Source organism: Plasmodium gonderi (assembly GCF_002157705.1).
Source record: "Plasmodium gonderi DNA, contig: Chr08, whole genome shotgun sequence".
Lineage (NCBI taxonomy): Eukaryota > Apicomplexa > Aconoidasida > Haemosporida > Plasmodiidae > Plasmodium > Plasmodium gonderi.
Window position 1 is genome coordinate 1,422,115 of NW_021628933.1, and position 16,910 is coordinate 1,439,024.

Sequence of the window (16,910 nt, forward strand, 5' to 3'; positions counted from 1 at the left end):
ATATAAAAATGTTTCAATAAAGCAAAGACGCAAGACCTTTGTAAATGCCCCCAAGACCTGCTAAATTTGTGGAATAACTCGAACCATATATGAGCATATATATATATGTATACATAAATGTAGAAAATATCGTGATATATATACAATATATATACACACTGTGAGGCCCTTGCTTCCTGTCGAAACAACTATTATAATGTACATCAATACACCAAATAATATATTCAATTAATGTAAATTACGTTTTTATCCAATAACTCCCCATTCCTTTACTGTTTTTCTACATATTCCCACAGAGGCAAAAAATAAAATTACTTTTAAAAGAAGTGCAATACTTACTAGTTCTTGTTTTTTTAAGTAAAGACAGTACAGCAAATACATGTAGGCATTATAAAATAAAGCTCAAAAAAAAAAAAAAAAAAAAAAATAGCACGTACACAGGCAAACACGTGTGCATACGAAAATGTACATATTTATCATAACAACCCATTGTAAAAAATTCGTTCACAATTTCACTCTTCTCTACATTTATATATATTCCATAAGAGGTGAACGTATAAATATGTACTTGTGCGGGTAAAAAAAAAAAAAAAGTTGAAAAAGGAAAACCTTTTTATGCGATTGGACACATTCAAACGATTCATTCCCCAAGGGCGTGATAAATTTGTTCTTTTTGGTAAACACGCATTAAAAGGATAAACAAAATATATATACACATATATATACATACACATATGTAGAAAAGAATGTAAATTATGTTCAACCCTAAGTGGGAGAGGAAAAAAAAATGAACAAGTATGGGGAAAGTATGTGTGATCATGAAAAAAAAAGAAAGGTGTATGATGTTAAAATCGCTTTCACCGTTTTCCTCTTTTTTAACGTTGTAAAAGCCAGAAAATGGTACATGTTTATAAATATTTATCCAATTTATGTGCACACACATACAAACTTTCTATCCCTAATTTATTTTTCTTCATATTATGCTTATCTAGCTAAAAAACGTAAAATGCAAATTTTTTATTTCGTGCAACCTATAAAATTTTTTTTTTTTAATTTTCACCTGAACAGGTCATAATTTATTTCTTGGTATAATATTATTATTGGCTTGTTCTATGCTATCCATCGTACATTTTTCGTTGTATGCTTCTTCCTCTTTTGTTAAACCATTGTTCACAAAGCTCTGGAACGATGGAAGAGTATTACTACAGTTCTGTTGGATCTCTAAACTTGGAACCTTGTTAGCAATCTTACTTTGACTATTATTTTCCCCCTTCATTTTTGTATTTTGGTCATTCGATTTGTGAAACGAAAAATCGTCATTCGTATTGCTATTATTATTGCCATTGTAGTTGTTGTTGCTCATGTACAATTTGTTCCTCTTCTGTTTAATAACATCCCTATGTTGGTAACTCCCCATGGGTATATGATCATTACAGTGTGTTATAACATCAAAATAAGAAAAGCAGTTGTCATAAAAATATGTCGTCACAAATAGATCTTCATAAATTTCAACTTTCATATGATACCCTTCCAAATAGGCACATAATGGATGAAAAAATTTATTACACTTCTTAAACGTTTTGGCAGTTTTTTTATGAGTGTTAAAAATGTTATACGTACCACTACTGATCAGTGAATCTTCCCCTTGAACATTTTCTTGGCAATAACTACAACGTATGACAGCTCCTTTTTTATTGCATATGCAACAAATATTTTCAAACGTATTCAAATTGGTAATGTTCCACATATTCAAATTGTAAATATTTAAACAGAAAACTTTGGATATAAAAAATAAAACACAAAAAAGATGAACAAAATGATTTGACGTTGTTTTTTTCAAGGCACCTCCATCTTTCTTACATATGTAACAGCAAGATTCAAATCCTTTATACGCATCAAGCATATTATTTTTTGTGTTATCGTGTAGATCGTTAACATTGTTGTGCAAAATGTTGTTACTATTAGAACTTGAAGCTCCTCCGTTGCTACTTTTCTTTTTCTTTTTTGAATGGCTATTACTCTTATTGGTATCTTCACATTGATTTCTTGTTTTATTAATATTTTTGCTATAAACACATTTTTCACACAAAAATTCATCACTCCTTCCTTTCTGATAGATTCCGTAACAGTACTTATGCATGTGAATAGAGCATTCACCACATTTGTAAAAAATATTTATGTTACTCATCTCGTTATTGAAACAAACGCTACATGTGAAATCCTTGGGTTTTTCCTTCTCTTCATTTTTGCTATTTTTTTCATTCTTCCCATTTTTCTTTTGATTAAAACTAGATTCGCTTGTCTTTAGAATTTTCTCCAAGGTAGATGGAGCAGAAGCTGTAGACACACCTGCTGCTAACGGTGTAGCATCTTTCACTCTTTTGTCACAAATTTTGCTACACCCATCGGTGCCATACTCTTTTTTCCCCTCTAAATTAATCAACTGAGTTCTTCTTCCTTCTACTCCTTCTTCTATTTTTTTATCACTAGCTGGTTTATGTTTATCAATCTTATCATAGTCTCCGATATTACGGCCAGAGCAGCCCCGTTCATCACTCAATGTTGCTGATGGTGGTGATGCTGTTGATAGTAATAATGACCCATGATTATTGTCATATCTTGCATCTCCCCTTTCAATATCCTTTTTTTTGTTAGCCCCATCGTTTAAACTTAAAAAGGAGGCTTCTTCTTTTAGAAAACCTTGCTTTAAGTTATGAATTAAATAATTCCAATTATTTACACAAGCATATTTGTAAAAAACTAGATTTATATACAATGGCATATCAGAAATGTTATATGAATGATTTTCTTCAATAATATTACTCATTAGTTTCAATTTATTTTTTACTATTTCTTCATTTAGCTTGTTATACAGATCTTTCATTTTTTCATAATTATTATAAATGAGAGTATCAAAATTCCCATTTTCATTTTTGTCATAATTTGAAAAATAAGAATAATTTTTTTTTTCTTCATTGATTAACTGTTTCTTTGAACTGTTAAAGTTCCTGTTATTGTTAGTACTCTTGGCATATTTAGCTAAATCGTCATATTTTTGATCCTTCACCAATTGGAGAATATTATTTCCGTTTAGAATACATCTACCTTCGTTAGATGTGGTTAAATTGCTTCTACTCTTATCATCCTTTTCATCACTTTTTGTACATGCATTGGTTGAATAATCATTCCGTTCTGATGGTATTAATAGCAAATTTGACGAATCATTTTTGTAGACATTTGGATTGGGGGTTACTAACTCATTAGTAGCGTGATGTGAACCAAAAATGTTCAAATGATTAGTACTAACTTTGGAATCACTTTTGGATAATGCTAAGAATGATAAATTAGTTTTGTTCTCTTTTTCCTTAATTTTGACTCCATAATTGATGTAGCTGCTATTATTTTTACTTAAATCAATCTTCGTTTCTATATCTTCTACATTACGCCATTTGATTGTTTTAATAAAATTATTCTTGTTCTGGTTAAATGATAGAATATTTTCTATGTCTACAAAATTATTCTCTCTCTCTATATTATTTGCAATATTCTTACAACTTTTGTAAAAAAATTCCATTTGCATCTTCTTAACAATGCAATTTCTAAAGTTTACTAGTGCACTTTTATCCAAAAGGACGTTATTTAGGTATAGTTTTTTTTCCTCTTTATTTCTGAATATTGAGCCCTGTTGCATATTAGTTCCGCTACAAATACTTGTACTTTTCCATGCACTATTGCCACTTGAACCATCACATACGCTACCATCTATTAAGCCATCGTAACTATTACTCAACAGCTCATTATCTAGTAAAAACAATTTATAAATATCGTAGGAGCTGAAGCTATTGGTTGGGTGCACACACATTTCATTGGTTTGCTGTTTACCCTTCGATCCATTTTTAATATTACCCCCGAATGTATTGTACTTTTTTATAATTTCTTTTACAAATTCAGCTACATTATCATCATCATATGAGTTCTCTAGGTACGTCCTTATGACACAGTTGATGGTTTGTTCTGTACTAATGTTTGTTCCCAAATCAGAGTTGCTGTTATAATCACATGGTTCAGTGTTGGGACACGTCACATTTGAAAACATTTTTCCCGGGCTGCTATTACACGGGTTGGGGCTATTACACGGGTTGGTGTTATTACACGAATTGGCGCTAGTATCATGTGATATGCTTTTATTTTCTTTCTTATTTATATTTTTTTTGTTATCTCGTCTGTCTCGTCTGTCTCTTCTGTCTCTTCTGTCTCGTCTGTCTCTTCTGTCTCGTCTGTCTCGTCTGTCCCTCCGGTCGTTTCTTCTTGCTACCTTTTTATTGAAAACAGGTTCTTTCAGGTTTTGGTTTAAGAAGCTCCCATTCTCTATGTAATCACCTTCCATACTGTTAATTCGATTATAGATCTCTGGTAATCCAATACTTTCCTTAGACCACAAAAATGGGCTACAGCCTTGCTGCCAATCTCCAAATATCCCGGTATTTTTTTTTCCATTCATTGTGCTGAAATTATTAAACATGGCAATAAATGATCCCAAGGTAGTTTTATCATCCCTTTGATATACATTCATGTTGATATCTGTACATCCTCCGGCCGTGTAACAGTTTTCTTTAACTACAAATCCCCTAAAATTAAATAAGTTATTATTGCTGTTCCCAGAGTATAATTTCGTGAACATTTCTTTTAATTTATTTGTCATTTGGAAACTATATTTTACATTATCAATATTGTAATTGCGTTGATCATTGTTACTGTAACTGTTCCCTCTGTCTCCCTTGACATTACTACTATTATTATCCTTCTTTTCTCCACTATCAATGTCATAGAAATTGTTACAGACGTCATATATCTTCACTCCTCTTTTTGAATAAAAAAATTTGTGCCTCTTTAAGAACAGGTAGTCGTAGTATGTAAGCTCTATAACTTTAGCTAATTTCAGGTTCATATTTTTGGTTATATTAAATAAATTAAAATTTTTCAATATGTTTTTCAGCAGATTTTTATTTAGCATCATTTCATTTAATTTCAAATAATTCTGTTCCTCTGCATCTACGTTTCCTCCGTTGTGTAGATAATAGTTAACATTGTTAATTGTGCCATTTTTTATGTTAGTCCTAGTTCCATTGATCTTACTACTGCTTCCGATACAATTGTTCATTCCATTCATGGATTCTATGGAATCAATTGGCTTCAAAGAATCATTGGTTGGCCGTGTGTAGTCAATTGCGTTTATAGGTAAAGTTTTTCCATTAGAAACAGAAAAGGAATCGTTTTCCCCTTTTGCATCTACACCCAAGAATCCTCCAGTACTGATAGTCGAATGAGAAAGAGTACTACTATTATTACAAAAAAGAGACTTCATAATTTCAAATGCTCCATCCCTTGAACTACTCTGATGTAGTTTTTCATACAAATCTCTGAAAAAATAATCGATATTGTTAAATTCGTTTTTTTTCCTTAACAGTTTATTCTTTGCGTATTTCTTTCTATTATCACTATCAGATTCGTATATAAGTAGATAAATATTACTTCCATTGTCGAATACACAAAAAACTAGGTTGAAACTTTTATTTACATACGATTGGGATTCCTTGATTGATTCATTATTTCTCGCGTTACCATTTTTGTCGCCACTCATACTGCCATTTTTGTTCGATTCGTTCTGCTTCAAATGATCGAGCGTTTCTATCATCTGATGATCACTGTTACTTAGCTTTGTATTATCTCTTTCCATAGATAATTTCATCTTTTGCCTTTTTCTCGTACTTGATCTTTTGCCATGTGCATCTACTGACACCTTTTCATGCATATAATAATGTCTATCATTACCAACATGGCTAGAATATACGCTTACAGAGCTGGCATATGTATTTCCTTTAACTAGATCAGTATCATCATTTTCCAAATTTTCCTTTGCATTTCCAAAAGTGTTATGATTATTCGTTTCATTTTTTTTTAACTCATGCGCGCACGCTGAATCCATAATCATCATTGTGTTCTTCACCTGTATATTCATATTTTCCATAGCACTATCTTCTAGTTTTATTCTCTCACTAATTGGGCTACGCGAATCATGGGTATCACCTTCATATATTCCCCTCCACGATCTCGATACTGCCCCTACCTCTACTCCTGCTCCTCTCGTGGCAAGCACCCTTCCCAAACAATCCCTTCCATCCAGTTGTGATTCCTTTTCCGTTCTTGCACTGGTGGTAGCATGAGCAGCACTTGTTGAGGTTCTCCTTCTACTAACACACTTGTCCTCTTTCTCAAGTGTACTTTTCCTAGAATTAGTTACACTTTTATGGAACATAGAATGTGTTGAATAGCTTTTTAGCAGATTCACAAGCGCTATAATATTTCCTGAATTGGTAAATTCAGAATATTGATGAAACACATTTTTTATCTGATATATGAACTTTAAATTGTCAATGTCATTTACATATTTACTGCCATAAATCAGTAAAGGAAGTCGATAGAAGAGATAAGCATATTTATTTATGTCAACTTTTTTTTTTAAATCTATATTGTTGCTATTATTTTGTTTATTCCCCTTTTGAATATCAATATTCACATTTCTCAAAATAGTTATATCACTTAATTTTTTTTTTTTTTTTTTTTTTTTTTTTTTCTTCATATTTTGTATTTTTAATTGCTTCTTAAATCTACCACTAACCTTTTGATATATATTCACTCCGTTCTGTTGTCTCAAGTAGTATACTCCTTCGCACACGTTGTTCTTCAGAATTACGTTGGATTCTACACTGTTGATCACTCTCTCAATGTAGTTCGTGAAATTTCTCAGGGTTTGTGCATTAGATTCCTGTGCGATTTTCTCAGGAGTGGCTATTCCAGCATAATTTGAAATTTCCGTGGTTCCTTCTTCCTTCTCCTCTAACATCTCACCACCCTTTATGACACAATTATCTGTCTCCTTTGTTTCAGTCATTCCTTCATCTATATGATCGATCTCCCTGATAATTACTTCATCTGATCCTGTTTCTATTCCTTTATTCTTTGCTCCACCAGATGAAGAACTACTACTAAAAGCCAAATCTGCCACCCCCTCGATATTTTCTGAACACTCATTCTCCTCATGCAATAAATCTCTTAACGTGTCGTACTCATTGGCTCTATGTTGCGATGGAGAATTTTCATAATCTGTCACCATTTCGATATTGCTCAAGGGTTTTTCTTCGTCATTTCTTTTCTCCTTGTCCAAACTACAATTATCGTCATTATCCACAATTGTCTTCCCTTCACGAGATTTCAATGGTTTCATCTGAACTCCACGATCCTCTGCTCCCCCTTCATCCGCATCATGGCTTGTGCCATCCTTCTCCATCTCCTCCTCTCCCTGTATGCTTAATTTAATTCTTTTTTTTTTACTTCTCTCTTCTGTAAGAGCAAACTCACCATTTTTGTCCTCCCCTTCATAATGGTGACTATCATTACGTTCTGTTTTCTCACCTGAATCTATTATTCCTGAAACGCATTCAATTTTTCTTTTATTCATGTTATGGCTTTGTTTATCCATTCTGCACTCTGATTCAGCATGGGGCGATTTTCTTTCCTCTTGCACTGACTTTTCGTTTAGATCTTGATTCTCTTCTTCTTCCTTCCCACGGTCATAATCCTGTGTTTTTATCTCTACTACTGCCACTTCGGCTCCTGCCACTTCTGCTCCTGCCACTTCTGCTCCTGCAACTTCTACTCCTGCCACTTCTACTCCTGCAACTTCTGCTCCTGCCATTTCTACTCCTGCCACTTCTACACCATTCTGATTGGCATTATAATTTTTTTCGCTCTTTTCATCTTTACATTCTTTATTGGTGTCGTCTCCCAGATCGAACTTGTCGTTCTCTGGTGTACTGGCAAACCTATCTGCCAAGAAGACAGAGGAGAGAAACGAATTGTAGTAGTGATAAAAAATGCAACCCAAATTTCTGTGCTTTCTATTATTAATGGCATTTAATTTTAGATTCAATACTGTGGTTATATCATTTTCATTATTATGCATGTTACATAAAGCCAGCTTTACGTGTTTCAATTCTACATGGATACTTTCATTGTTTTGTATATTGGTTGTAAAAAGACCTAATCTGTTTTTTCGATTTGAATTTTTTGTGTAACACTCTGTATCAGTGGGTACTTCACACTGTTGTTCAAAATATTTTTTTTTTTTTTTCATTTTTTTCAGTTTTTTTTTTCTCCTTCTAGTATGATTAATAACATTATTATGTCTATTCTTTGTATTCTCTATATGGTCTCCCAGCTTTAAATTTGAAATGACTTCACCATGTGAAGAGGAAAATTCTTCTTGTGAATTACTGCTACTTAATGAGTTACTAATTATACATGATCTATTTGATACTACTGAATGTGATGATGAAAATGATTTGGTCTTGCCATTCAGATTGGAAATTAATGATGAAGCGATGGAAGAAGAAAAGGAAGAAGAGTAATCACTATCCCATTTGCCTACTGTTACATGCTTTGGTAACTGATCTTTATATTCATATGAGTCGCACGATGGGGAAGCGTATGAACTGGAAGATGAAGAGGACAGTGATTTAATTATCGATGAATATTCAGATTCAGATTCAGAGCATGCTTTGGATTGTGCTGACACAGATCTGTCGGATGATCTGATCGACCCAAACGAGGACTCCAAACAATCGGATGTTATGGATGAACGTAGGAGGGATGACAATGAGGAAAAGCTGTGTCCATCGTCGGCCCTTCTAGTCCTGTTCCCTCTTGCATGCAATTTTGGTATCACGTCTGGAGTCACCTTTGGAATCACTTCTAAACACATTTTGGACATTTTTTTCTCTGTCATCTTCTGCATGATTTCATGTTCTCGGTGCTCACTAATTTCCTCGCTCAACTTCAACTCAGATTTATCACTTGGATTTTTAAACTCCATGAGCTCTTGTTTTTCACGTATTTCTTTTGTCTCATCACCCTCGCTTGTACCTTGGCGTGGAAAACAAATCATTGGCAAATAATCCCTTGTAACAAAATTTCCAGAATTGTTATGTACAACCGAGTTCTTCCTTGTACTCATACTTCCAACTCTTAAATCTTCAAGCAAATTAATTTTTTCAACAGCATTACTAATGTTTCGTTCTCCTGTTTCGATATTCTGGCAGAAAAAATGTTTCATTGGATTTTCTTTTTGATAATTTATCAATAGCTTTTGATGACTATTTGATGTGACCACGGGGATAAACTTTTCTTCTTCGTGTGTGCCATTTTTATTTTTGTCAAAGGAGATGATATTCATTTTCCTATGATCTGTGCTCAAACATCTCTCCTGATTATTTGATAAACAGCCTACCTGATCAGAACCCATAGGATTAATAACATGGCTAGTATAGACACAGCTGTTTTGTGTACATGGAGCAGAACCATTAAAATGTGCACTTTTCTCATCTCTCCATTCACATTTGATATTCCCAATATTCGCTCTCACTTTGTTGAAATTTTTGATTTCATTCATTACTCCTCTGTTGTCAACATCTCTAAAGCCAATAAAATTTTTGTTATTTGATAGATGTTCATCTAATTTCATTTCCATATTGTTTTTCATTGACGATACAGCTGAGAATTCAATTAATTCCTTTTTAACATGTGAATTAATTTTTTCAAGAAATTCCATGTTTGATAATAATTTCATTGGGTTTACTTTTGATTCACTAATTTGTTTCTTGCCTTTTGAACTATCATTTACTTTTTTCCTCTCCTCCAATTCGGATTTATGTTCTGACTCAGATTTATGTTCTGACTCAGATTTATGCTCCAACTCAGATTTATGCTCCAACTCAGATTTATGCTCCAACTCAGATTTATGCTCCAACTCAGATTTATGCTCCAACTCAGATTCATGCTCTAGTTCAGATTCCACTTTTAAATCAAATTCCTCTTCTACGGAGTTCTTATTCATCACCATCATCCCTGCGTGCTCAACATTATCCATCAATTTTCTCCTTATATTTCGAATGTATGGAATTGAGAATTCTTGTGTATATATGACCATTTCTGTATCGAGCACATTCTCATCAGAATTTAATTGAAGAACATTTTTAATCATTGAATCTGAGGTTATGCATGTCTTTTCTGTAATGTGCGTTTCACGTTTAATCTTATGATTTCCATTTTCAATAGAAACAAAATCATCGGTGTTTTTACCTGTACAGGAGGTGTTATTATTCCCTTGATTGCTGCCTTGACAATTATCTTCCAATCGTCGTTTTCTTTTTTCTCTCTTCTTAACAATTTTGTTCAATTTGCATAACAAATTCGTGGAATTTGATTTGTTCCACATTTGCTTTCTAAGATGTGTTACTACATGACTCTTGTATCCATTCGTTTGCCTCATCATGATACGTTGTTTTTGCAAAAAAAAATCATAATAACAAGATATGTGGAAATATGAATGACATGATGGAAACATACATTTTGTTTTAATTCCAGATAATTTTTTACAGAAAATACAAATTTTGGTATGATTGTTTTCAACTGATTCTATAATTTTTTGTTTAATTTCTTTAAGTATCTTTAAATGAATAAAATCTCTTTTATATATTAATTGTTCAATTTCTTTAAAAAATGCATTCAATTCATTCTGTTTTGTTGCACTCAAATTTATTTCGTTTTTTGTGTGATTACTTATTATATGCATAACATCTGTAATGTAATAATTATCTTCTGTCACAATGGTACAATTATTTGTATCTATACAATACATGTTATTATTTAATTCATTTGGGCTTTGTATACTCAATAATTCGTCTATATATTGTTCATTTTCTTGATCTTCTTCATATTCTCCACCCCCTCCTACTCCTCCTCCATCTTCCATTTCTTGAGTATCATCTTTTGTATTCTCTCTCTCAGAACTCATATCACTATAGCTAGACTCACTGTTTCTTAATATATAACTACTAGCATCGCTATTCACATTATCATTGTGTCGGTTCTCATTATTTTCTTCAATCTCCTTTTTCCTGTTTTTGTTAAAATAAATGGGATAAAAACCTCCAAGGTGTCCAAGCCGATCTGTATACTTCCAATTATGTTTCATTTCCTCTATATTGATACAACTTAAATTTGTGAAGTTGTTCATTCTTCCGTTGTTTCTTCCATCTAGCTCATTACTGTCAACTAGTGGTTGACACGGGATGCTTCCATTGTCAATATATTCACTCCCAGCTCCTACACTGACAGGTGCACCATTCCCAGTTGTTGGACCGCTAGTGCATGCATAAGAATCATACAAAACATTGGTGTGCAAAATAAAATTGTAAAATATTAAATTTTTTATCTGTTTAATCGTCAAATTGTAATAGAATGGGTTCATCAAAAAGTTAAAGGAATGGTTATGTACAATGGTGTTGTAATTACTTAATAACTCATCTTTAATTTTCTGTATTATTACTTCATTTATCGATTTCAAATTTGCATACAAATTAGCAAAATAATCTTCGTTATAAAAGTTAACGAAAAAATATTCAAAATAAACATGCAGTAATGAATGGTCTTTTGTAATATCATTGTAGTATAAGCAGCATAAATGGAACCACAAATCTGATTCTCTCTTAATCATTAATACATTTGTGTTAGATTGATTGCAGATTCTGCATTTGATTTTTCGTGCTTCCCGTTTATGTAACCTTAGCTTGTGCTGAATAATATGCATATATTGGATTACGTGAGTGTAATGGTTGAGCTGGCATTTCTGCATCTGTTTCTGTGAACACGGATGACACCGATGTGTGCTCTGCGTGTATTGACTATGTTGACACATGGTTTCTACTTTTCTATAATTATGAAATGGCTTACCCAATTTATTCATCATTCGAAGTAATATCTTATTGTTTGTAACAAATTCTAACTCATTTTTCTTTATCTGTTTTTTTGATTTTTTATTATAAGGTCCTATACCATGACTAAGGTTTTGATTGTATCTACAATCAGAATGATAATCGCTAGCTCGATGAAGGATGGTATTGTTACCATTCTCATCATGTGCTTTTTTCTTTTTATTTTCTATTTTTCTTTTAATTCCTCCATTTATTTTTCTTCCCCATTTGGTTAAGGGGGTATCAACATTATTATTACTAAATTCAGGTTCACTCAGACATTTAAAAAAATGCCGTTTTTTCATAAAACAATTTTTTTTTCCTTTTTTCTTCTGCGTTTCTTTTATAACAGAATTGAGGGAATCTACATCATTACCATTCGAAATGTCACAACTTTTTTTTTTGTAAGAAAAATGATATTTCCTATAATTTTCACTTGCGTTGTTCTTCTTGTAAGAATGTGGAACACTGCCCTTTCTCACGTAGTGGTCAGCATCGACATCATCAGCAGCATTGGCATCATCAGCAGCATTGGCATCATCAGCAGCATTGGCATCATCAGCAGCATTGGCATCATCAGCAGCATTGGCATCATCAGCAGCATTGGCATCATCAGCAGCATTGGCATCATCAGCAGCATTGGCATCACCATCTGCATCGACATCGTCAGCCGAATCGACATCGTCATAATCCAAACAAAGGTCACATAAAAAATTACTCAAGTTGAAATTGTCACGAAATAATTTATAACAATGTATGTGAAAATACAGAGAACAATTTTTACACTTTTCTAAATACTCAGAATTGTTATTAAGAAAGCAAATGGTACATGTCTTTCTTTTTTTATAACTGAAGAAATAACGTGTCATTTTTTTATAATGATTTTTTATACATCCATGTTCTTTCGTTATATTTTTTTTTTTTTTCCTTTGTTCTCTTTTTAATTCTTTAATTAATTTTTCTTCATCTATTGGTTTTATTCTTCTTTCTCTGCCTTTGCATCTTATCATTTTTTTTATATTCTTCTTGTACACATTGTTACATTCCCTCTGTGAAAAAAGGTTAGTACAGCGGTAGCTATTATTATCAGTTTTTTTGTTCTTTAAAAAAAGTACATTAAAAAAATTCTCTGTATTTAGTCTCATCTTATCATCGTCCAAGTTATGATTCCTTTCATTATTATTAAATCCATCCCAGTTAAGACCGATGTCATCCCCATCAACATAATTAGATCTTTCTTTTTTCACTGTTCTATAAAATAAATTTTCATTTTTCTCTTCAATTCCAATTTCCCCTATGTACAAATTATTTCCTTGTAGATATTCATTTTTGTTGTAATATCTCAGAATATCTAGATAACTTTTATTCTTCGTCTTGTTCATCATCTTTGAATTTTATAAATATTTGAAAATGTATCAATCAGTGCAGATGCAACAACTGTCTTCATACCATTTCTCTTTCTCCAGTGAGATAGTCGTATATGTACATGTGTGAACGTGCATGTGGAAGACCGAAAGCATAATACAAAATGTAAGGGAAGATGTGTAGGAAGGGAGGAGGGGTGGGTGAAAAAAGCAAACCTTTTCTATTCGTCAGAATATCATAAGGTTTTTAATATTATATATTGTATGTATTACAAATTCGCTGAGAAGGTGGGATAAGGATTTTTTTTTTTTTTTTTTTTTTCTGTCCCTCAAGGTAATCAAGTTCCAGTGTCCCAACAACTGTTAAGACAGTTGTTGGGACACTGTTATATGTATAGGTCCCTTTTTATAATGAATCCAACAAGATTATATTCAGCACATCTGAATGGTCTTCTTCTCAGAAAAAATAAAAACGGATCTAAAGCAAAGTGATGTGTAGATATCACCCCCATAGGCTTATTATCTTATTATGTGCACAATAAACATAGTCTGAAAAAGAAAAGTGAGGTTTCTCAGTTCTCACAAGTTCTTGATCTTACAACACAGATACAAAAAGGAGAACAAAAAAATCAGTCAAAACAAAAAAAAATAAGAAAAAAAAAAAAAAATTAAGAATTATATTTTTCTCAATATAAGTTCATCTCTCTATCTTGTGCCTTCATTCTTTAGAAGGAGGCCATAAAAAAAAAAAAAAAAAAAAAATTCGCGACACCCTTTTATTCTTTTTCTTTTTTTTTTTTTTTTTAAATAAAGTTAACAAAATCGCTTACAAATTTGTGCTCTTCAAACAAGGGGCATGCAAGTTCATATATATATATATATATATATATATATATATATCTGTGTATTTATGTACGTAAGTACGTATATATTTTTTTTTTTTCTCCTCTGTTTCTGCTAAAAAAACAAAGTGGTAGAAACAAAAATAGGAAGAAGATTATGCAAGTGAAAAATGAAATAAATTTGTTACCAGTTTTTTCCACTGCTTTTTTTTTTTTTTTTTTTTTTCATTTTTTCGCATTTCAAGCATAAATAAAATAGTCGCTTAGCTTCTATAATGCAAGAAAAGATATATTAAGAAAGAGGTTTTAAAAAAGGGTTCAGAAAAAAAAAAAAAGAAGGTTATATTAATGGAAAAAAAGGGTTATAAATGGGGGTAAAACGGGTCATAACGGGCAAAAAAATGTTATCAATGAGTAATGAAAAAAAAAGGTCTATAAATTGGCTAAAAAAACTTTATAAAAATGGCGAAATAAAGCTTATCAAAATTGCATGAAAAAATATTTAAAACGTATTCATAAGGTATTCCAAAAATGCTTGAATGCTAACTCGAAAAAACTTTCCAAAAAATGCGAAAAAAATATCAAAAAAGTATGCAAAAAAGGATGCAAGAAATTATGCAAAAAAATTATTCAAAAAATTATGCAAAAAAATTATTCAAAAAATTATGCAAAAAAATTATTCAAAAAATTATGCAAAAAAATTATTCAAAAAATTATGCAAAAAAGTATACAAAAAAAAAAAAAAAAAAAAAAAATATGCAAACAAATTTCCCAAAGTTATATTCAAAAAAAAAAGATTAAATCACACAAAGTGTAAGTGAAAATCCAGGAAGTCTCCATTATATATATATTTATGAATGTATACATATTTAGTGTATAATAATTTTTTTTTTTTTTTTATTTATTTATGCGCCCACCAACTCGTAATGGTATCTAAACACCCACACTACATTGCGTTATTTTTTCTTGTTATAAATATAATATATGCTCTTTTTAGCAATAAGTCTTTTGTTGATTCATTAAAGTCTCAAATCGGCACAAAAGGGAGAGTTCTATAACTTGAATTTTATACATATGATGGTCTGTTTATATATTTTTTTATTTTTATTAATATCTTTTTTTCTCAAGTCCTATACCTTTTTCTATAAGACTAATTCTGTGTCACAACTTTATACTCTTTATGTGTCATCTGTTTGAGGCACTCCCTAAACAATTATTTCCCATCCGAAAAAGAATCCATACTTGGGGTTAGGTTCATCCAGAAAAATACAACATCATGATTCACTTCCTACTTACCACCATTTTAGTTGTCATATTTTAAATTTTTTTCTTTTTACTTGTGCACTCAAAAAAAAAAAAAAAAAAAAAAAAAAAAATTGCACAGAAAGAAGCAGTGAGAGTCATAATAACTGAATAAACTTATCACAGAGAGATTATTTTCTTAAACAGAAAGGTTATTCACATTTGGGATTTGCTGAGTAAATAAAATTATATATCATTTCTCTGTAGACATAACTATTAAACTGCTCTTCATCTTTAGACATCATAAACATCTATAAGGCATGCACTCTCAATTGTCACCACACCATATCCCTCTCCCCCGAACACATTACCCAGTTTCCACATGTAAAATAAAAAGATGAAAAACAAGTGCACTAAAAACACTCCTCCTTCCACATACACTAAAAGGAGAAAAAAGATGTGGAAGACCAACCCCATTGTGCATACATATAAGATCACGTGCTTCCAGCCATAAGGCTAAAACTAAAAGGAATGAATGAAACAAAATGAAACGAAGCAAACTGATATTCCATTATCCTAACGAATGATAAAAACACATATGCCAATCTAATGAAAGGTTATATAAGCTCAGGTATGCTCTTGGACAGTATTTCCATCTTCTCTCTTTTGTGTGAATTAGTTAATGCTATATGCTTTTCATCTTTTTTTTCACCTTAGGGCACTAGGTGGGAGAAAAAATAAAATAAAATAAGCAGAATGTACTATACATGTATGAATTTCTACGAGCCAGTTTTTATATATTCGTCCTTCTGCCTCTACCTCCTGGTCGCATGTGTGTTAGTTTTCCAACGTTCAGTTGATAACATCGAATAGAACTGTGTTCACGTTGGTATCAACAAATTAATAGAACAACCTTATCGAAATGATAAAACAGTGAGGAGGAAAAGTAGGAGAGTTTTTTTTTTTTTTTTTTTTTTTATTTTTATTTTATTTCTACTTGCTTGAAATAAAATTAGGAGTTCATATTTAGCGATTTAAAAATATTATTACGGGATACAAAATTGGTACACAAAAAAAAAAAAAAAAAAAAAGAAAGAATTTTTATCGGATTGTTCAAACGAACAAAATTAACTACTATATGTAAGACTAGTGTGGTTGTATTAACTTCTAAATATAAAACTAATGTAGTTGTAGGAAAAATACGCTCGATAAAAATAAGGAAATATATAAAAATGTATGGAAAAAGAGGTAAAGAAAAAAGAAAAAATTTTCACATGAAGCGAGAGACACTTAAAAAAAGTTCCATCATTAGCACATTAGCTCATGGAATGGATTGTCGTGTTGAAGACAGGAAAAATATTGGAAGATATAAAAAAAAAAAAAAAAACGAATTATTGAAAAAAATTAAAGACTTCTTAAAATGTGAAAATTTAAAAGGACATAATTTTTGCGGTTTAACTTAGTGCGATCAAGAGAACTTAAAGGTACACACATGTACGTAAGGAAGTAAAAAATGATGCACCTATACATTTTTTTCTTTTTTTGATCCACATTTTGTTTATCTATCTTGTAACATTTGCTTTCCGTTTTTC

The 16,910-nt window shown here is 31.5% G+C and overlaps 1 protein-coding gene across 1 annotated transcript; it reads right to left on the reverse strand.

Moving 5' to 3' along the window:
- Positions 1–1,069: 1,069 nt before the first annotated feature.
- PGO_082850 (hypothetical protein, conserved) lies at positions 1,070–13,255 on the reverse strand (the record flags this gene model as incomplete). The annotated part of the gene is made up of 1 exon (XM_028687507.1): positions 1,070–13,255. The coding sequence occupies one exon, from the start codon at positions 13,253–13,255 to the stop codon at positions 1,070–1,072; it is 12,186 nt and encodes a 4,061-aa protein (XP_028543308.1).
- Between the last annotated feature and the right edge of the window lie 3,655 nt (positions 13,256–16,910).